Source organism: Ammospiza nelsoni, chromosome 17 (genome assembly GCF_027579445.1).
Source record: "Ammospiza nelsoni isolate bAmmNel1 chromosome 17, bAmmNel1.pri, whole genome shotgun sequence".
Lineage (NCBI taxonomy): Eukaryota > Metazoa > Chordata > Aves > Passeriformes > Passerellidae > Ammospiza > Ammospiza nelsoni.
Window position 1 is genome coordinate 1,226,436 of NC_080649.1, and position 22,137 is coordinate 1,248,572.

At 55.4% G+C, this 22,137-nt stretch overlaps 1 protein-coding gene across 3 annotated transcripts in view; it reads right to left on the reverse strand.

Moving 5' to 3' along the window:
- Positions 1-730: 730 nt before the first annotated feature.
- NHERF2 (NHERF family PDZ scaffold protein 2) overlaps positions 731-22,137 on the reverse strand; it is a 33,193-nt gene continuing 11,786 nt past the window's right edge. For 2 of the 3 annotated variants that reach the window (XM_059484802.1, XM_059484804.1), the window contains exons 3-7: positions 9,894-10,070; positions 7,826-7,979; positions 5,559-5,602; positions 5,122-5,184; positions 731-3,209 (exon numbers count right to left, since the gene is read on the reverse strand). In XM_059484802.1, coding sequence (XP_059340785.1) covers positions 3,051-3,209; positions 5,122-5,184; positions 5,559-5,602; positions 7,826-7,979; positions 9,894-10,070 — 597 coding nt within the window. In that variant the 3' untranslated portion in view covers positions 731-3,050. Of the gene's footprint in view, positions 3,210-5,121; positions 5,185-5,558; positions 5,603-7,825; positions 7,980-9,893; positions 10,074-22,137 lie in introns of all 3 variants that reach the window. The other variant, XM_059484803.1, reaches the window with a different exon arrangement.

Here is a 22,137-nt window from a genome sequence, read left to right on the forward strand (position 1 = left end):
GTGTGGCACTGGCTGAGGGGAGGAGAACGTGGGTGACCTGAGCAGGGCTGAGCCATGGCAACCCCGCCAGGCTGAGAACAGGGAGCAGAACCTGCCCAGCCCTGCCACAGGACCTACCACAGGACAGGAGCTGGGCCAGGGGACATCCAGGGTGCACAGCAGCAGGAATTCCTTCATGGGAAAGGCTGTTAAACACTGGAAGGGGCTGCACAGGAGGGTGGTGGTGGAGCTCCCATCCCTGGAGGTGTCCAGAGCTGGATGTGCACTCAGAGCTCTGGGGATGGGGACAAGGGTAGGGATGGGGACAAGGGTAGGGATGGGGACAAGGCAGGGAATGGGGCACAGGTTGGACTTGACCCTGGAGATCTCTTCCAGCCTTGGTGATCCCAAGGTGCAGCTGGAGCCTTCCCAAGCCAGGAGCAGAGGAATCCCTGCTGGATGAGCAATCCCTGGGTTCTGGGTGATGCACAGCATCAGCAGTGCCACTCTGTGTGTGCCACGAGGGTCACACAGCCACGGGAGCCAGGCTGTGTCCCCAGGAGCTGGCAGGGACAGCACCACCCCAGCGTTTTGTTCTTCAAAGAAAGGGCAGTGCTGACTTCATTGTGGAGCTTCAAAGGGTAATTCCAGCTCCTCTCCGAAGAGGAAGCAAAGTTTACAATGTGCTGGAGGGCTGCAGTTCCGCCCAGGGCTCCCTGAGCAGCTGAGGAAGGAGCAGATAAGTGCTGGGTACATGGCAAACCAAGTTTATTTACTGACATTACAGCGTACATATGGGTTTGCAATGCTGCTGCCAGCCTTAGACTTTATTGATTTTTCTTTTCCAAGTTAAATGTACAGGAACTGAATAATTACTACCGAGCTACAACAAGATGTCAGGAATGCAGTAATGCTTCAACCAGGAGCAGTTTCCTTGCACTGACAGATTAAGATTTGCAATCTTACCAACACGGATTTGCACGCCTGATTTCTTTTGATCTACATTCAACACTACACAAGGTTTTTTTTTTTTCCTTTCTCCCCTCAAGTCCAGCAGTCTGGGCTGAGGAATGGGGCGTTGACACCAGGTCTGTGCTCTCTGATGGGCACCAGGGTGTCCTGGGGCTGCTCTGCCCTGCACAGCCCGGGCACTGCCGGGGTTTGGCAATGTGGGCACAGCATGGGAAAGAGGGGCTCCTTCCAAACATCACCCAGACAGAGAAAACAGTATTTTGGGGGGTCAAAAAGAGAGCAGGTAGCTTGAAGTGGGATGGGGAAGAGGTGTCTGGCTAATGGCAGAGCCCCAAGGGGAGGCAGCCTCTCCACATCCCCATCACCCCCATGTCCTGTCTCGTCACCCACAGCCAAACCTGCACCAGCTCCTCTCCAAAGCCATTATTTGCAACCTGTTCAGCCCATCGACAATCCTCAAAGATCACTTTCATACAGAGAACTCATCTCCTTCACCCCTGAGGCTCTCCACGCTCTCCTGCCAGCAGCACAAGGCCAGGGGCACCAGCTGCTGCCCAGGGCAGCCCAACACCCTGCGCTGAGCCCCAGCCCCTGCTGAGGACAGCAGAGCATGGCATAAGGCACCTTTAGCTCCACAATTTGGGGATTCCTTGGGAAATCCGTGCACAGCCATTCCCACACCCACAGCACCCTGCCCAGCCAGGGGCTCCATCCCAGAGGGGCTGAGGGAGGCAGGGCACAGCTCTGTGCTCAGCCCTCACCCACTGATCACTGACCCCAGCTGGGAACAGGGGCTCTGTGCCCCCAGTCCCTCCCCAGAGCAGGGCTGGGGTCCTGCAGGGGCAGGGGAGCAGTGGGGCAGCCCCTGCCCTGTAACCCAGCTCTGCTCCCTCAGCTCAGCTGGGCCACCTTCACCCACACACCCAGAGGGAACAATAAAGAGATCAAAGGACTCATCTGTAGTGCTTTAGATACACTCTGAATGGCCAGAGTGGGTTTGGAGGAGGCCAGGGGTGCTGCCCACGCCATCACTGCAGAGCCTGCTCCACCTGCAGCCCCAGGGACACCCCGGGCTCTGGAGGGTGTCCTGTGGAGGATTCCTTTGGAGGGTGTCCTGTGGAGGATCCCTTTGGAGGGTGTCCTTCCCACGGTGACACTGCCAGGCTGGGGACACCAACCCAGCTGCATCTCTGGGCTCCCTCCTGGCAGCAGATGTGGGCTCAGCCCCACTGCCAGGCCTGTCCAGAGGGGTTTGTAGCATCTCGTGGTTCTCATCTTGGTGCTCCGTGGGGCAGGGCTGGCCCTGCTGCTCCTCCTTCTCCTGCCACATCCACGGCTGCAGCTGGGGAGAGCTGTGCTCTCAGGGTTTGGGGCTTGCTTTTAAACCCTCTCCCCTCTGCAGAGATGCTTGGGATGAAAATGGGCTTTTAATGGGCTTTTACTGCCTGGGCAGGAGCTGCTGCTGAGGGGGAGGCTCCTAAACTAACTGGAAACACATGGACTTCATTAAAAAACAACAAAAAAAAAACCCAACAAAACAAATATTTTTGCTTCAACAGCAAAGCCAACGAGCACTTTCCAGCCACAGTCCATTTTCCCATGGTGGGAGCAGCTGATGCTGGGGAGCTGGGGAGGGGGTTCCTGGCACCCCCACCAGGAGCCATGAGATGCTTCCACAGGGGCACTGAGCATCCCACGGGGCTCAGCCTGGGACACCCACAAAGCCAAAACACCCCACGTAAAAAGCAAAAAAAAGAAGTAACAGAAGCCTAAATGCTGCAGGTAAGAAAGAAGAGTTAAAATTCTTCCAGTCCTTTCTCATAGAACAGGGACGGCAGGCAGCCGGAGCCAGGCTCAGAGCAAGCAAGAAAAGGAGCTTTGGTCACATTTTTCTTATGAGAATCGCTGGTGAGTAACAATAATAATAATAATAATAATAATAATAACAATAATAATAATAAAAAATAAAAATAAAAAGGGCTTTAAAATACGCCTTGTAAAAGCAACCAGTGAAGAGCAGAGCACAAAGCATCTCACGTGGACACCGAAGGACAGGTGTAGGCACCTCAGAAAGGTCCGAGCTGGGCGGGAGGGAGGGCTCAGAAATTGCTGAAAATCTCCCGTTTCTTGTTCCAGTCCATCTGCGGCGCTCGCTTCTTCACTCGCTTGGCCCTCACCTTCTCCTTGGCCTCGGCCGCTGTGGGGCTCAGGCTCAGCCCACTCTCCTCAAACGGGTCCTTCTTGTCCGTGTCACCGTCCTGGAAGGGACACAGCTGCCAGCACGGCCAGGCACTGCTGTGCCCAGGGCCCCTCGGGGCACCAGGGAGGCTGGGAACCCCCAGGATCACCAGCTGTGCCCCATGCCATGGCACTGCAGTGCCCAGGGCCCCTCGGGGCACCAGAGAGGCTGGGAACCCCCAGGATCACCAGCTGTGCCCCATGCCATGGCACTGCAGTGCCCAGGGCCCCTCGGGGCACCACTGAGGCTGCAAACCCCCAGGATCACCCCATGGCACAGCACTGCAGTGCCCACAGCCCCTCGGGGCACCACCAAGGCTGCAAACCCCCCAGCTGTGCCCCATGCCACAGTGCCCACGGCCCCTCAGGGCATCCCTGGGACTGCAAACCCCCCAGCCGTGCCCCACACCTGCAGCCCCACATTTCTCCTCACAGACAAAAGCAAGGCACACCTTCCCAAGAATATTTCTGGGGTTCACTTTCTCTGAATAACAGAGCCAGCCTTGCTGGGCTGAACCAACCAAACCGAGCCCAGGAAAGCCCCAGGGACAGCCAGGACAGCCCTGAGCAGCCCCAGGGTGTCCCCATGGCAGGAGGGCACCAGCACAGCCCATTTTCCACCCTCTCCACCCCAGGGACCCTGACTGGGGCTGCAGTGACCCTGCAGCAGCCCGAGGTGTCGCAGACATCTTTTATGGAAAATCCTCTCCTTAGGATTTCTCCTCCTGAGCAGCTGAGAGGCCTCAGGAACAAAATGCAAACAATGGTTATCTGCTGCTGTGGAATGCAACAGGTGCATCTGGGATTGGTCTCATGTGGGTTGTTTCTAATTAATGGCCAATCACAGTCAGCTGGCTTGGACAGAGAGCCAAGCCACAAGCCTGTGTTATCATTCCTTCCTTTTCTATTCTTAGCTTAGCCAGCCTTCTGATGAAATCTTCTATTCTTTTAGTATAGTTTTGATGTAATATATATCATAAAATAATAAATCAGCCTTCTGAAACACGGGGTCAGATCCTCATCTCTTCCCCAATGCTCAGAGCCCTGTGAGCACGGTGACAGCCAGGGTGGCTCAGGGGACACACACAGGCTCCCCAGAGCACAGGACACAGCCTGGGTCTCCCAGGACACAGCACTGCAGCAGGCCATGCATTATTCACAGGGACAGGGGCAGATTGCAGGCGCCTGGCACAGCTGCTGCCCGAGAGGCTCTGGGTGCTCAGAGGCCACCTGAGCACCTGGGGCTGGCACATTGCTGCTGGGCACCTGGAGGGACGCTCTGCTCTATTTATAGCAGAACATTGTGCTGAAGACAAATTTCTGAGCACTCTGCAAATCCTCACTTCTTATTTTAACAGGAAAAAAACCTGCTGAATTATTAACGCCTGAGAATGCCAATCTACGCCTTGTGTTGACTTTTGGTTGCCACTTCACCTTGCCCAACAAGTTTTGCCCCTTTCCAGTGCTGAGCCACACCACAGAAACCCCTTCAGCCCAGCCTGGCAGCAAAAACAACTCCTCCCTTCATTTAAACACTGTGATAAATTCTCTGTGCTCCAAACTAAAAAAAAATTATAAATTAAAAATATTAAATAAAGCCAATTCTGCCTTTTGTCCTGCTAGCAGCTCTTGAGCCTCACAGCTGTGTTCCTTATGGGTTCCCAGCTTTGCTGTGGCTCATCAGTGTAATTAGCTGAGACCCCAAATCCTGCAGACATCCCTTCACCTCCCAAACTATCCAAGCAGGAATCAGTGCCCAAGGAGCTGCCAGGGAGCCCCCCAGTGCGAGGGATGAGAGGAAAGCCTGGGTGGGTACAATGAACCCAAATCTGGGAGATAAACTGGAACCTCATCACTGCACAGCCCAGTGGGGCGGGATGGAGGGGACACGAGGTGTGCAGGGGACAGGAGGTGCTGGTTTGGGGTTCTTACCTCGGATTCCTTCCCAGGGCTCTGCAGGTCGCTGTGAGATGAAGATGTGGATCCCCCGTTCAGCTGGAGGAAAGGAAAATGTCAGTGTGGTGTGAGCCAGGCAGAGCTGGACACAATAAACCCCCGGGGAGGGGAGGGGATGGGATGGAGCTGCTGAGGGGTCCCTGCACACAGGGCAGCCCCTGGAACCCCACGGAACCCCCCAGCCCCAGCAGAACTGGCACACTGCACCTCCTCCTCTCCCCCTGGGACTAAATGGGGCTGGAACTGGCCCGGTTCAACCCCTGAATTGAAGCTGCAGTGGGCAGTAATTAAAAGCAGGCAGCAATTAAAAGCAGGCAGCAGTAAGGCTGAGCTAAACGAGCCCTGGGGACCTGAGCATCAGCAGGGACAGCCCCTGATCCCTCCTGCCCTCTCTGGGGCAGGTGAGGACTCACCTGGGTCTGTGCAGATCCGTTTGTCATGGGCTGGGGTGGCACACCTGGGCACAGCAAACACACAGAGCACACAGTGAGCCCCCCGAGCAGCAGCACCTGGCACCCACCCACCCCTTCCTGCCTGCCCAGCCACCAGCTCACCCTGTCCCTGCACTCTGGGCTGTTCCCCAGCCCACACAGAAGCCTTTCCCCCCTCCCGCGCCCTTCTACAACCACATCCCCTGAATTCACTCCACTTCACCCTTTTGATCAAAACACCTGCCAGGAGGAGGAAAAAGTAACCTCCTTATAGAGCCACCATCCTGCCCTTTTCTCTTTTTTTACCGTTAGTTTTTTTTTTTTCATAAATTCTTTATTCAAAAATCTTAAAAGCCAGCTCAAAAACCTTCATCAAAATCCCCATGATGGTGCTGCCACAGCAGTGTCTGCCACACAATCCCCTCTCCAGGCACTCTGGAATTTAATTTTTTTTTTTTTTTTTTTTTTTTTGCTCACTTCCAATGATTTACTCTAACAATAGCCCACACAATGGCGATTTCATGCATTTAAGCTGCCAGTCACCACGATCAAGTCACTGCCCCAGGCATTACCGTGTCTCTGTCCCAGACTAACAGATGTGTTAATTGGGACAGGATTAATAACTGAATCATGTCAAGCATGGATGCTTTCCCTAGGGACTGACTGGGGGCTGCATCGCTGCAGACTGCAGGAATTTCTGGGGCAAAGCAGAAAAATAAACCTAAATTGTGATTTTTGAGAGTGTGCTGGTGCAAAAACCTCTGTGTGGCTTTGGGATCCTTAAATATTTTATTGCAGTGAATGCTGGACTCGTGTTTAGAGCAGGATAAGCTCTGAGCAATGAGCATCAGAAGAGTCAGCTCACACAGCTGTTTATGTCTCTGGTATCATAAGTAGCTAAATTTTAAATTATTTAAATAAAAAGCTTCAGATGACAAGGAATAGAAAAGTGGGATTGGACTTCAAAACCAAATTAGCCACATCTAGAAATGCTTCATCTAAAAGCCTCTCATTTGGTTAAAGGCTGAGGTGCTCAGGGTGAGCTGCAGGGCTTGGGAAGTGTCAGTGTGAGGTCAAAGCAGCTCAGTTCAAGAGGATAATAATAATAATAATGTTAATAATAATATAATATATAATATATAATATATAATATATAATATATAATATATAATATATAATATATAATATATAATATATAATATATAATATATTATGTATTATGTATTATATATTATTATTTCCTCTCACCCTGCAAACAGCAGAATTTCCCAGAGCCCTTTGTTACCTGGCAGGTGCCAAACTCTGCTCCCTGTGAATGCTGGAGCCCCCAGGCTCCCTCCCCTGTGCCCTGCTGGAACAAGGGCTCCTTTGTGGCAGTGCCAGCAGCCAGTCCTGCTCCTCCTGCAGCATCTGACACCCTGTGGCTCCCCAGCAGTGCCTGACCCATTTCTGGGGACAAATCTGCCCATTGAGCATCCCGGGGCTCAGATAAGGAGCAGCTGTACTGGGAAACAGAGCTGGGCATTGAGCAGGGCACGGCCAGGCTGGGCAGGGGATGAGCAGCTTTCCCTGCCAGGTTTCTGCAGCCAGGAGAACGATTCCTGCCCCAGCCAGGAGAACGATTCCTGCCCCAGCCAGGAGAACGATTCCTGCCCCAGCCATGCCCTGCTCAGCCGGCGTGGAGCCCTTCCCTCTGCACAGGGACTCTCCAGTGCCCCTGGGCTCATTCACTGGAGCAAAGAGCAACAGAATCACAGAATCGTGGAGTGCTTGGGGTTGGAAGGGAGCTTAAAGCTCACCCAGGGACACCTTGCACTGGAACAGCCCTGCCCTGTCCAACCTGGCTTTGAAGGGTCCCCCCAGCGATGATGATCAATAATCAACCCACCAAATTTTACGTTCTCATAGCTGATAAAAATCATGACACTGAAGATGTCCACACACCCAAGGACAAAAGACTTAGTCCTACCCTTACTGTTAGTTTTTGCTGGGTACATCCATGCAAGTACCCGCGCTCCAGTACCCCAAAGCCCAGCACACCTCAGTGCCTCGGAGTTCCAGAGTTAATTATTCACCGTGTAAAAGCCACAGAGTGTTTTTTGGCAGGGGGAGGGTGTATTCTCAGAGTTTATAAATAGCTGGGTGGTTCTCAGGAAACCACTGAGGGATGAGGCAGGAGGGAAATGTGACTGTGCTGGGATCTGGGATCCCACCGTGAGTCACCCTGGCAAGGGAAGGGAAGGTCTCACCTTTGCTGTGCTCCTCCGTGGGGGTCACCCCCAGCTTCTTGAAGTACTCGTCTGTCTCGGGGTCCACCACGAGCAGCCTGGCCTCGCTGTCCCTGGCCTTGATGTGGGACACCACCTCCGAGTGCCGCAGCCCCTCCACGTTTATCCCGTTCACCTGCGCAGGGACGGCATCACAGCCCAAACCCGGCCCACAGGGCTGCTCCTGCCTCCCAGAACCCTCCTTCCCTAAGGATTCCTTTCTTTACTCCTGCTGGCATTGTGGCATTTTCCTTTCTCTCCTCCTGTGGGGATGACAGGGAGGCTACAGGCTTTTCCCTTCTCCCTCTCCTAAACCCCCCCAGAGCATCCTCTGTGTTACCTCACACCTCTGGCTGCATCCCAAACACATCCGTGTGCAACCAGAGACCCCAGGCTGCCCCCAAAACCCTCTGCCTGCCCCCTCTGGCGCTGCCAAGCCCAGCCTTTCCCTTGGATGTGCCCCAAATCTCCCCGTGGGCACAGGGGGCTGGGGGCACCCCCGTGTCCTGGGGCATCACTGTGCCACCCTCCAGCGCTCTGGAGGAAAAACCTGAGATTTCTGTGCCCCTGATGGGCGAGTCCCTGTGCCTGGGGCAGGGATTCATCCCTCCCTGCCCTGCCCTGCCCTGCCCTGCCCTGCCCTGCGTGAGAGCCAGGACCTCCAGGGAACCCGATCCTGATTGTTCCTGCAGGAGGGGACAATGGTGACTCAGGACATTGTTCGGTGAATGAATCACCCTTTGTCCCACCGGGAAGGGCCCGACAGCCTCGGCATGACCCAGAGCTGCTCCTCATCCAAAGGGACGAGCAGAGCCTGGGCTCCACACTTGGGGTCCCCTCTGCAGGGAACCAGGCTCCCCTGCTCCCCAGGGCACAGCTGCAAGGCTGGGGTGAGAATAAACCCCTTCCAACCCCTTCCAGGCTCTGCCCCTCATGCCAGGCGCTGCCAGCCTCAGCTGCCAGCTCACAGCCCTGCTCCATCCCTGTCCTGCCACTCCAGCTCACCCCAATCCATGCCAGGGCTGCTCTCCCCCACCCTGGCACAGAGCTGGGGGCATCAAATATTTATCCCAGCCCCAAAGAGCAGGCAGGGAGGGGATCGGGTTTCTGAGCTCACCCCGAGCTGCTTTGTGTGTGCCAGGCCCCGGGCCAAGCCCATCAATAAATAACGGGACCCCTGGATGTGACACCAGCCCGGAGTGCCACCCGTGCCCGGCCCCACGCTGTCCCAGCATTAAACTTTCAGCTGCTGGGGACAGGCACAGCTCCCACTGCCTGGGCAGTAATTCCTCATGGGGCTGGAGAGCAGGAGAGAGCTCTGCCTGCAGGATTATCCCAGCTCACACTCTTGCAGGGGTGCCAATCCCATTCCTGCTGTGAAGGCCACAGTGAGGTCCCTGTGGGTGGTTTTGGGGTTCAGCCCAAGCAGGGAATATCCATGTGCTCCCACGGGGAAAGGGGGGATGGCTGCTGTGCCTGCCCACACAGGCAGCTGTGGATGGGGGCACCTCCTTCTCCAGGAACAACACAACACACAAGCCAAAGAGAGGGCAATTCCCAGCCCTGCCTTGGCAAGAAGTGCTGTCCAGCACGTGATAACCAGCAAGATGCTTCCAAGAACACTTTTTCCCCATCTTCCATAATTTTGTGTCTTAAAATCTCTGCAAAGCCTCTTCCCCTATGTTTCCAAGCACTCCCTGGCAGGGCATCAGCTCAGCTGGGCAGCACCAGCCTGGCCCTGTGCCCACTGTCCCCTGCCCGACCCTCCCTGTGCCAGCCAGAGCCAGCACAGCACCTTGGGGACACACAGCTGGGGGATGGCAGGACTCAGCAGTCTTGGAGGGCTTTTCCAGCCTAAGAACAACCCCAAATTTCTATTCTGTAATCCTCCCCAGAGCTCCCACTTGGAGGAGAGGAGCGAGCACAGAGCCGTGCCATCCCTGGCACCCCAATCAGAGCAAGACAGGGGGATCAGCTGGGGAAGGTGACGGGCTGGGGGCTGTCCCAGCTCGCCCAGGGTCCCACCCTGCTGCTGCCCCCTCGCTGTTACCTCCACCAGCCGGTCCTGGGGCCGCAGCCCTGCCCTGGCCGCGGGGGAATCGGGATCCACGGAGCGGATGAACTGCCCCGGCCGCGACTTCTCGCTGTGCAGGTTGAAGCCGTAGCCATTGGGGCCTTTCTTCAGGTGGCACAGGCGTGGGCACAGCTCCTTCTGCCCGTTCAGGTCCTGCTTCATGGAGGACAGGGTAGGGGAGACAGGGCACAGGGGTTAATGGATGGATTTGGGGTGGCTCCAGGCAGATGTGACCGTAAATAGAGCCCCGAGGAAGCGCCGTATCTGCCCCCCGTCCTCAGCCTGGGGACAGCTTAACAAATGGATTTCCTCTCATTGAGTCTATTTTCGAAACCCAATTGTCCAAAAGCACTCCAGAAAAACGAAAACAAAACAAAAAATGCATTTCCTTCTGCAGGAGTGGCTCAGATTCATCCACCCATAGGCTGGGACCCTCCCAGCAGCAGCCAAGCCCTGGCTCTGGGCAGGGAGGAACCAAGGCCCAGCTGTGCTTTGGCCAGACCTGGGATTGACCTCAGTCAGGTATTTAAGGCAGGGCCACTCCCTTGGTCTCGGTGACACCAGCATCACCCACCGGTGCCACCATCCCAGTCCCTCCTTGCTGGGAGGGGATGAACCCCAACATCCAAGAGCTCCCTGCAGCTGGGGAAGGCTGAGCTGGGCAGGATGAACAGCACAGGGGCACAGGAGGAGCTCAGTGCTTCTCCCCATGCCATGGAAAATGCTTTATGGCTCCTCAGGGCAGTCAGGGAGAAACAACTCCTGGTTTTCTGCAGCTCCTCAGGACCCACAACATTCCCACCAGCAGCTCCAGCTCCTGGCACCACATCCCTGCCAAAGGCACCTCAGAGATCCAGCATGCTCATTTTCACCCAGGCTTTAAGGAAAACTTCCCCCCTGGATGAGTTTTAACCCTCCTCAGCAGGAGCAGCTCTGCTCCCTGCCTGCCCACGGAGAGGATTGGTCTGGGATCACATTCCCAGGGAAATCTCTCCCAGCCTTTCCCTCCAAATTAAAAATCCAGGCAGCAATTTCCTCCTCCTTCCTCCCTTGGCTGAAAGGCACCATGAAACTCCAAACCTCCCAACTCCTTCACCCCCTCAAGGAGGGGTTTTACAGAGGAGAACAGAGTGGGGTCACACAGAGGGATCTACCAGGGATCCCTGTGCTGGGGATGGAATTTGCACAGAATTCCAGAAGGAGTGGAAAAGATCACCATGTTCAGTCCCCTGCCATGGCAGGGACACCTCCCACTGTCCCAGGTCCCTGTCCAACCTGGCCTGGGACATTGCCAGGGGTCCAGGGGCAGCCAGATGTGGATCAGGGCTCCAGATGTGGACCAGGGCTCCAGATGTGGACCAGCCCAAGCCCAGCATCCAGGGAGAATCAGGGATGCAAAATGAGCAGCCTGTGCACACAGGATGGCTCAGGAGGGAAGGAACCACTGAGAGTCGTCCAAATCCAATCTCCCTGTTTGAGCAGAATTCCCCAGATCCCATCACTCAGGATTGTGTCCTTCCTCTGGCACAGGAGGGGCACCTTACCCACCAAATTCCTCAGAAACTGCTCTGACACGAGGGTCACCACCAGCAGTGCCCATCACAGGCACGGGGGCACACTCAAAACTGCTCCTGAATTTTACAGAGATTCCTTCACCAAATGAGTTCTTCACTAAAAACCAGCTGGTGGCGTTGGCATCTCACCCCCAGATGGGTTCATAAAGGGGAATAAGGATTGTCTCAGTGACAGCCCAGCCAGGATGGGGCTCCAAGGCCCTCCTGTGCCTGCTCACACCAGGGCAGCCCTGCAGCCCCATCCCCTCCCCGTGCACCCTGAACCCTGATGCACTTTTCCCATGGCCCCAGAGCAGGCAGTTCACCCTATCTGCAAACATTTCCAGCCTGCCTGGAGCTCCTCAGGCTCTGAGGAAAACAGGAAATGATTCAACTGCAGTGACCTTAAAGGACACACGGGGCTCTGTGTGCAGGACGAGGGCAGCGCCTCTGGGGTCACCAAAGTGCAGCTGGCATCACCAAAACCCACCTGGCATCACCTATTCGGGTCCAAAAAGGACCTTTTAATGCCATTTTCCTCCTGCTCCATCCCTGCAGGGTCAGAGCTCCGGCAGCAGTGTGAAAACACAGAGAAATCACTGAGAATCACCCCAAAATCTGGGCTGGAGGTGCTGTCCCAGCGTGGGGATCCCTTGGGGACACCCTGGCAGGGTCAGTCCCTCCTCCTCCTCCTCCAGGGATCAGCAGTGAAATCAAATTACTCACTAAACCAACCCCAGAGGGAGGGAACAGCTCCACTGCAGGATCCCCAGGCTGGGAGCTGCTGCTTTGTGCCACGTCCTGCGTGGGCTTGTGCTGCTCCCACTGCAAAATCTTCAATTTAAGGCCCTTAACTGGAACGAACCCAAGACGTTTATTTTTAAATACACACATATAAAAAAAAATAATCCCAATTCAGCATCTGTTCTGGGCAGAAATCCTCAGGGAAAACTGCTTATCCACCCGCAGAGATGATCCAGGGCTTTGCTGGGCTCTTAAACCTCCCAGCTAACGCAATCCTTGGCTGCTGGAGCAAACAGCTTTTGGAGCTGAGCTCTGCAAAGCCCCTCTCTGGGATTAGGGGCTGAGCCCCTGCTCACACCCCCAGCTCTGGAACAGCCTCTCCTGCCAGCTCCTCTCTTTATTTTCCTTTTGTGTTCCTTTCCCTGGCTGTGTTCTGGGGAGGTATTTCCATATTTCCCCATTTCCCGGGGCATTTGGCCTCTGTGAAACCCGAGTTTTTGTGGAAGAGGTGTGTGGTTATCATGGGGGCTTCGCAGGGTCCTGCCTGAGAGGGGCTCTGGGGGAGGCTGCGCCCCTCTCACAGCCAGTGCTGCAAGGGGTCCAGTTACAGACACAAGCTGCAGAGAAACTGAATTCGACTCCGGGTTTTCTTGGTCTCAGAAAGCCAAAAATTGCCCACACGCCAAAAACAAACAAACAAACAAAAAAAAAAAAAAAAAAAAAAAAAACAAAAAACCCAAAAAACCCCAAACCAAACAAAAAAAAAAAAAAAAACCAACCAAAAAAACCCCTGCAAAATTAAGATTATGCCAAAAAAAACCCCCCTGCAAAACGAGGATTTTGCAAAAAAAAAAAAAAAAACCACTCTGCAAAATAAAGATTTTGCAAAAAAAAAAAAAAAATCCTGCAAAATGAAGATTTTGCCAAAAAAAATGCAAAATGAAGATTTTGCCCAAAAAAACCCTGCAAAATGAAGATTTAGCCCAAAAAAAAGCCCTGCAAAATGAAGATTTCGCAAAAAAAAAAAAGTCCTGCAAAATGAAGATCTTGCCAAAAAAACCCTGCAAAATGAAGATTTTGCAAAAAAAAAAGCCCTGCAAAATGAAGATTTTTTGAATTTTTCTCCAGGAATCCAGGCCCTTCCAGTGAGTGCCTGAAGCAGGGCCCACTCCATCCCTGTCTGTGCCATGCCCAGGGGTGTCTGTGCAGGTAAATCAGGTAAATCCTCCCTGCATGGCGATCTGCACTCACACCCAGCCCTGGAGCTGCTGCATTTTCCAAGGAAAACCTTTCGGAAGCTCAGCTCAAGCCGCTCCATTTAAAAAAGCACAAACAAGACATTAAATAACAATGAAACGCTTCCAGAAAAAAAATTCAAAAAACCCGATTGGGTGTTGCCAGCTCTCACAATCTCACGGCAACTCTTTGCAGCATCTGATTTTTGATTTCCCCTTGGAGTTCTCAGCGCTGCTGATGGGAACCGGGGTCCCTCAGGGGCTCCCCTGGGTGCCCCAGCCCTGGCTCTGTGCCACCCCTGCACAAATGTCACCAGCCCTGATTAACGAGGGGTTCCACATCATTAATTAGCACGTGGCAGCCTCCAGGAAAGCAGAATCCACTCCCAAAAGGAGCCAAATTCCCCTCCTGGGTTTGAGGGGCAGCAGAGCAGCCCCCAAGCTTTGGTTACCCAACCAAATCCACCTGGCCCTACAAAAACCCTTCCCAGCTCAACACCTCTCACCCTTTCAAGATTTTAAGGATTTTTAAGATTTTCTCAGCCTTCTGATGTTGAAGTGTAGAGAATTTTCTCACACACTTTCTGTAAATAACTCACTGTTTTGCATTCCTTTATAGAAGAAGAGAAAGTTGATAAACTGTTAGTCGGACCAGTGTCATTGGAGAGGTGTCATTGTCACCCTCCAATCCGCTGTCACTTTTAGAAAACTATAAATGCTAAAGTCAGAAAATAAACTCCCCTTTTCCTTCACCTCAAAAGCAGCAGCGTACACTGATTTTCTTTTGGATCCTATAGCAACAAACCCCAGTGCCAGGAACCCTCCTGTGCCACTGTGAGCCAGCCCAGCACAGGGATGTCCCTGCTCCCCACAGCCCTGTGTCACCACTGTCCCAAAGGAAAAACCAACCTGCACCTTCACACCAGCCCAGCCTGACCCTGGGCAGGGACGGGAATAAATAAAATGGACATTTCAGAGCCAGCCCAGAAAGCTGCAGGAGCACCCAGGGTCTCTCCACACCCAGGGTCTGGCTCTCCACACTGGTGGCCAGGTGCCACGACTGTCCTCAGCCCCTCTGCCCCACAAAGGGCTAAAATGCTTTGAAAGCCACGGTTTGGGGCTTTATTCCTAATAAAAATAAAATAAAAAATAGGGGTTTATTCCTAAACAAAAATAAAATCAAAAATAAAAAATAAAATAAAAAATAAAATAATAAAATAAAATAAATTTAAAATAAAATAAATTTAAAATAAAAAATAAATAAAAAATAAAAAATAAAATAATAAAATAAAAATAAAATAAAATAATAAAATTAAATAAAATAATTAAAATAAAAATTAAAATAAAAAATAAAAATAAAATAAAAAATAAAATGAAATTAAAAAATAAAAAATAAAAAAATAAAATAAAAAATAAAATAAATAAAAAATAAAATAAAAAATTCCACACCAGTGCCAGTGTGAACACCGGGTCTTCCAGGAGAGGATGAGGAAGAGGGGGACACAGACACACACAGAGCTACTCTAGAGGCCGAGGCCAGGCTGGTACCATCACCCTGGGTCCTGGTGGCTCCTGCAGGCTGGCAGGGCAGGGTGTCCCTGGGGTGTCCCAGCAGCTCCAGCCCTGCTCCTGCCCGCAGTGGGATTTGCTGGAACTCCACCAAGCTCCTCTCCTGGTGTGCCACAATAATCACAAGAATTAGGATCAGGGCTCCTAATCAGCTCAGTCCTGCCTGGGACCCCCTCCCCTGCTCCCTGTGCCCACCCCAGGGGCTCTGCCCACAGCTCCAACACCCCTGCAGGAGCTGCACTGTCGCAGACATCTTTTATGGAAAATCCTTTCTTTAGGGAGCTGAGAGGCCTCAGGAACAAAATGCAAACATTGATTATCTGCTGCTGTGGGATGCAACAGGTGCATCTGGGATTGGCCCATGGGGTTGTTTCTAATTAATGGCCAATCACAGTCGGCTGGCTCGGACAGAGAGCCGAGCCACAAACCTTTGTTATCATTCCTTCCTTTTTCTATTCTTAGCCAGCCTTCTGATGAAATCCTTTCTTCTATTATTTCAGTATAGTTTTGATATAACATAAATGATACAATAATAAATCAGCCTTCTGAACCCCCGTCACCCTGGGACCCCCGTGAGCACGGTCACACTGCAGCACCTGGATGCACTCCAGGATCACCCAGGACAGGTCAAACCTTTCCATCCCTGCTCGGCAGGGCTGCAGAGAGCCCAGGCAGGAGCACTCCTGCCTCATTTACATTGTTGACACACTTTCAGCCAGCAGCCGCGGCGTTTCCTCTCCTTTCCCTGCGGTTTGGGTCAGAAAGTGGCAGAACGGCTCCTCTGCTCCCTCCAAAACAAACCTCACTGCAGAACCCACCAGGGCTGGGGACGTCCTGAGGGGACAGAGGGCACTGCTCAGAGCCCTGGGGTCCATCCCCACCCCCAGATGGGACTTCTGGGAGGGCTCAGGGCTCATTCCATCCATCTCGCCCTCCCTCCTGCTGGCCACACGCTCTCGCCCATCCCCTCCTCCAGCTGCAGTCAGTCTCAGCGGGCTCAAATTCCAGATGTTTGGTGAAATGCTATAAATAACGGAGGGGGGAGGGGAGACTGGGACGCCAGCCCCACCAAACACCAGCAGATGTTCCTGCCCTTCCTGCAGGGCCAGGGCTGGGAATGGGCAGATCCAGCATCCAGAGACACCCCCAGGCAGGGGGTGCGCACCAGCCAGGAATATTCCCATTTTCTGCTCCTGCCCAGGGATTCATTCCCATTTTGTGCTCCTGCCCAGGGATTCATTCCCATTTTGTGCTCCTGCCCAGGGATTCATTCCCATTTTCTGCTCCTGCCCAGGGATTCATTCCCATTTTGTGCTCCTGCCCAGGGATTCATTCCCACTTTCTGCTCCTGCCCAGGGATTCATTCCCATTTTGTGCTCCTGCCGCAGGGGATTCATTCCCATTTTGTGCTCCTGCCCAGGGATTCCTTCCCATTTGCTGCTCCTGCCCAGGGATTCATTCCCATTTTGTGCTCCTGCCCAGGGATTCATTCCCATTTTCTGCTCCTGCCCATCCAGGGGCTGCACCAGCACCCACCCAGTGCCCCCTGGATGCATCCCTGCCTCCCTCTGGATGCTCCATCCCTCCCTGCCTCCCTCTGGATGCATCCCACACGCCCTGAGCCAGCAGGCAGCACAAAGGCAGCGGGTGAGGATGGCAGGGAGTGACTCCAATTAGCAATGGAACACATCCAGCCTGGGCTCCTCAGCAGGACACACGGCCAGGCTGCAGCTGATAGGGCAATTTGGGTATTCCTGGGATAATTCCTGCTAATTCGGATATTCCCGGGATAATTCCTGGGATAATTTGGATATTCCTGGGATAATTCCTGGCAATTTGGATATTCCTGAGATTTCTCTGATTTTTTAGGCAGTCCCTGAGAGGAGGAGGAGGATGATGAGCCATGCCATGGAAAACCCAGACTCACAGCACAGCTCCCTGCATGGAGGGGAAGGACGATGCCCACAGTGGGCACCATCCTCAGCCTCAGCAGGGTCCTGGACACTTCCCTGAGCCTTGCAGCCCTTGTGGGCACAGCTGAGGGCACAGTGGGGGTGCCAGGGTGGTGCAAAAGTCACCACAAGAGGTCAGTGAGGCCCTTCCCCACCCCGTGCCACCAGAGCAGCAGCAAGAGGAGGTTTGCAGCTCCCTGTGCCCCCCACCCAGTGCCCAGCTCACTGCCAGGTGCTGCGGGAGGCAGAGCTGTGCCAGAGCCCCGCGAGCCCAGGGAAGTGCCAGGCAGGAGAAAACAGGGGCAGGAAGGACGTGGAGGATGTGGAGGGTGGGGAGGTGCAGCCCATGGCGGCAGCACTGCCAGGCTGTGCCAGGGCACCGCTGCCAGCCCAGCCCTGGGAAAAGCCCTGCCCTCCCAGCCCCACAGGGCCCCTCTCCAGACCCCTCCTGGCAGAGCAATCCCAGCTCAGCCTCCCCTCGGTGCCCCGGGCTAAGCTGGATCTGCCCCTCTGCGACATCCCCGCGGCTTTGGGGAAATCCCTGGGCACAAAGGGGGCTCTCAGCACGGCCACTCCCGCCTGGCACCTCCTGTGCCCGTGGGCACAGCCCCAGGGAGGGCCCCCGAGGGGCACAGCCTTGATGTGGGGACACCGGCTCTGCCCAGCCCCACAGGGTGCGGCAGGGATGGAGCTGCAGGGACGTCCCTGTCCCCATTCCCTGCAGCCCCACAGCTGCCAGGCAGTTTCAGAGGGTGCAGCAGGGATGGAGCTGTCCCCTCTCAGCCCCACAGAGTCCACCTGATGGCACAGCAGGGATGGAGCTGTCCCTGTCCCCTGGCAAACCCACAGGGCTCAGCTGATTCCCCAGCAGGGATGGATGTGTCCCCATCCTGGGCAGTGTCAGCCCCAGCTGTGGGAATCAGCATTTTCCCCCCCTGTGCTGGAGCAGGAGCAGGCTGAGGCAGCAGAGCACCCACGCTGTGCCCCGGGCAGGGCTGCAGCAGCTGCAGCAGAGGCTTGGCTGGAGCAGGGAGCAGCTGGGCCAGCCCAGGGAGGGATGGAGGGAGGATGGAGGAGGCAGCAAGCGCCACGTGCACGTGTCTGCATGGACACAGAACGCTTTTCCAGCTGGCTCTGCCAAGGGAACACACGGCCAGGGCACCGCAGAGCTCCTCTGCTCCACGGGGAGCAGCTCCAGGCTGATGCGGGGCACAAATGTGGGGCCTGGCAGGATGGACTTTGTCCAAGAGGAGAAATGTGGAATCTCTGCCCTGCATTGAGAGGGATCTCAGCAGATCCACAGGGATCTGTTTTCTGCTGGGTGGGAGGGGAAAGAGCAAATGGGAATAAATCCTTGGATTTATTATTAATAAAGCCTTGGTCAGCAAGCAGGGCTGGAGCTGCTGGAGCAGGGGAAAAACTCCTTCCCACGCTCAGCATGAACCCCCGGGCCAGAGGAGGGGCTGTCTGCACAACGGGAATGGAGAACGATGCTGGGAACGAAATTCCCCAATCCCACAGCGCTCCCTCCCTCCCTCCCTGCCCTGGGGCTGTGCTGCAGCACAGAGCTGCTGTCCCACCCTGTGACACCCTGAACAGAGCAGTGCCATCCCCTCTGTGACACCCTAAATAGAGCAGTGCCATCCCCTCTGTGACACCCCGAACAGAGCAGTGCCATCCCCTCTGTGACACCTCAAACCAGAGCAGTGCCACCCCAATGGCACACCCCAAACAGAGCAGTGCCAGCCCCTCTGTGACACCCCAAACGGAGCAGTGCCAGCCCCTCTGTGACACCTCAAACCAGAGCCCTGCCACCCCCTCTGTGACACCCCAAACAGAGCAGTGCCAGCCCCTCTGTGACACCCCAAACAGAGCAGTGCCATCCCCTCTGTGACACCCTAAATAGAGCAGTGCCATCCCCTCTGTGACACCCCAAACAGAGCAGTGCCATCCCCTCTGTGACACCTCAAACCAGAGCAGTGCCACCCCAATGGCACACCCCAAACAGAGCAGTGCCAGCCCCTCTGTGACACCCCAAACAGAGCAGTGCCATCCCCTCTGTGACACCCCAAACAGAGCAGTGCCACCCCAATGGCACACCCCAAACCAGAGCCCTGCCACCCCAATGGCACATCCCAAACCAGAGCTCCTGTCCCCCTCTGTGACACCCCAAACCAGAGCCCTGCCACCCCAATGGCACACCCCAAACCAGAGCAGTGCCCCTCAATGGCACACCCAAACCAGAGCCCCCTGCACAGGGCAGAGCCAGGCACGGCTCCCAGCCCAGCCCAGCCCTGCTTTCAGCCAGGTCTGTGCTGGAACCAGGCACCTCCAGGCTCTGCCCAGCCCCTCTGGCCTCCCCAGCTGTTTTGGAGGCCAGGCCTTGAGCAATCACAAACCCTGGTGGAGGCTGGCCCCATTCCTGTCCTGCAGTGCCCCGGGGTCAGAGCAGGAATCCAGTCCTGCAGCTCTGGGCTCCCAGGAAAACCCCGGGACAGGGAGGTTTTGGGAAAGGAAAGGTTTTTTCCCAAAGACTGAGGCTGCTCAGGCTCTGTCCTGCTGCTTTTCCCCGTGCCGGGGCTGTGGCACTGGGGTGACCTCACAGCAAACCCCACCAGGGCCAGCACCCTCTGCTCAAACCCACCAGGACCTGCCCCGAAGGCTGAATTTTAGGGACAGGGCGCAATCCTGCAGAAAGCCAGCTGTTAGCCAGGCATCTCATACAGAATGGGGAGAACTGTCCTGCACCACATTCCAGCAAGGACACAAAGCCTGGTCCCCCCAGGAGCCCCCAGAGCCCAGAGGAAGAGGCCGTGGGTGCTGCACTCAGCCTGGCAGAGCCCACAAAGCACAGGCAGGGTGGAAAGGAGGCACAAGCCATCCCGCTGTCCCTCTGGGGCTGGTTTCCCTCCTGCTCTGCCCCCCTGGCAGTGAGGGGTGCGCTGGGCACGGGGCAGGGGGACCCATGTGCGCCCCCAGCCCGGCCCCTGCCCCAGAACAGGCTCTGCTCTGTGAGTGCTGGGCCAGGGAAGTTCAAGAGTTTACTCCCAATATTTGTCTTGGCCGGGCAGCCCAGCTGGCTGCAGGAAATGGGGCAGGGGGAGGGCTCCAAACATCCTCTGCATTCCTGGTGAGAGAGAGCAAAGGCAGCTCAGGGCACCCCCCTGGGGTCACCCAGTGTGAGAGGGGCCCTTTGTGCTCAGAATCCCTGCAATCAAACATCCAGGGTGCCATTTTCCAGAATTGGGGGGTGAGGGGCCTTGCTCCCAGCCTCAGCTCCACACTGAGCTGCTCCCCTGTCCCAAAAACCCCCAAATGACAGCTCCTGCACAGGATCTGCTGGGCTGAGCCTCCCATGACCTCCCCAGGCATCCCCCAGCCCTGCTGGGACACTCCAATCAACCCAGGATCAACCCAAGTGATCCCATCTGATCAGGTCCCAGGATCAACCCAGGACCTGACAGGACCAAGGACCATCAGGGCTCCTCTGCCAAGCTCCAAAAATGACATTTTTTGACCCAAGCTCCTTAAAGATGAGGATACCCCTTGGCAGGGAGCTGAGCTTATCTCCAGCTGAGCAGGGCAGGGCAGATAAGGGCTGGGCTGGCCCCTGGAGCCCTGGGCAGAGCACACACAGGTTCCTGGGGCAGGGAGGATCTCTGAGATAACCCCAGAGCCAGCACCAGCTGCTCCTGCTGATAAGCCTGGGCTGCAGGGGGTGCCAGGGCCAGTGCTGGGGCGCTGGGCACGCTGCCATCCCTGCCTGTGCCAGGGGGACACAGAGCCCCCAGAAAGGGGGAACAGCCCAAAAACGGTGCTGGCAAACCCAAAAAAGGGCTTTGGGTGCCCAGCACAACCCACCAGCCCCTCCCAGGGGACTTCATCCCCACAGCCCAGCCCCAAGCAAGGTCTCACATCCCCCTGGCTCAGCCCAGCTGCCAAACAGGGGCAGGGAGCCCTTCCAGGCAAAGCCGGCTGCTCACCCGCTTACAGCTAATTAGGGCCTGTCTTAATTAAATCCTGCTAACCATGAACAGCCAGAGTGAACTGATTCACCTGGGATGGCCTCGGCTGCTGGTGTGGTGGGCAGGAGCAGGTGCCAGGGCTGGGCAGAGCCCCTGCCCAGGGCCCAGCAGCAGTGAATTGAATTCCCTGGCACAGCCCAGGCAGTGCCAGCTCAGCCAGGTGCCAGGGCCACGTCCCCAGGGGTGCTGGGAGCTCAGCCTGACAAGGGGGATCAGCCCTCCCTGCCCCCTGTGTGCTGCTGGGGGCTTTAGGGGGATTAGCCCCTGTAATGCCATGAGAGGGGTTAATCACAGAACAGCCCAGGGGCAGCAGGGCAGGCTCTGCCTGGGCAGGCAGCGACCCCACTGCCAGCACACGGGGATGGAGAGGCCCTGGAGCACATCTGGGCGCACATCTGGGCACCCAGGCACTGCTGCTCCTCCCTCAAGCATCCCTGGGACTGCTCAGTGCCAGGCTGGAGACCCTCCCAGGGGAAAGAACCACAGCCAGGCAGCCCAAACTGTGCAGCCTGGAGAGGACAAGGCTCCAGAGACACCTCAGAGCCCCTCCCAGGGCCTGAAGGGGCTCCAGGAGAGCTGGAGAGGGGACAAGGGATGGAGGGACAGGACCCAGGGAATGGCTCCCAGTGCCAGAGGGCGGGGATGGATGGGAGATTGGGAATTGTTCCCTGTGAGGGTGGGCAGGCCCTGGCACAGCTGTGGCTGCCCCTGGCAGTGCCCAAGGCCAGGCTGGGCAGGGCTTGGAGCACCCTGGGATGGTGGAAGGGGGTGGATTAACTGACCTGCCCCTTCCAGAAACCATTCCAGAACTCCCTGCCCACTGAGCAGCCTCTCACACTTCCACAGCACTGGCACCTGCAGGGAATTGTCTTTCTCCCCTTCCCAGTGCTCATAAAACAACCAAAATTTGGCTCTCACAGGCTCACCGCTAAACAAACATCCCACACCAGCTTATTGTACCTGGAAACAAACTCCTGCAAAGCTTTAGTGGGAAAAGAGGGACACTGAGCCAACAGAATCCAGCTCCAGGTCTGGATGTGGTCTGAACGTGCACAGCAATGGAACCAAAACATTCAGGAGTCCAGGCAAAATGTAATGAAATTAAATTACAATATGGATCTTGCCAGAAAGAATTATGTCAA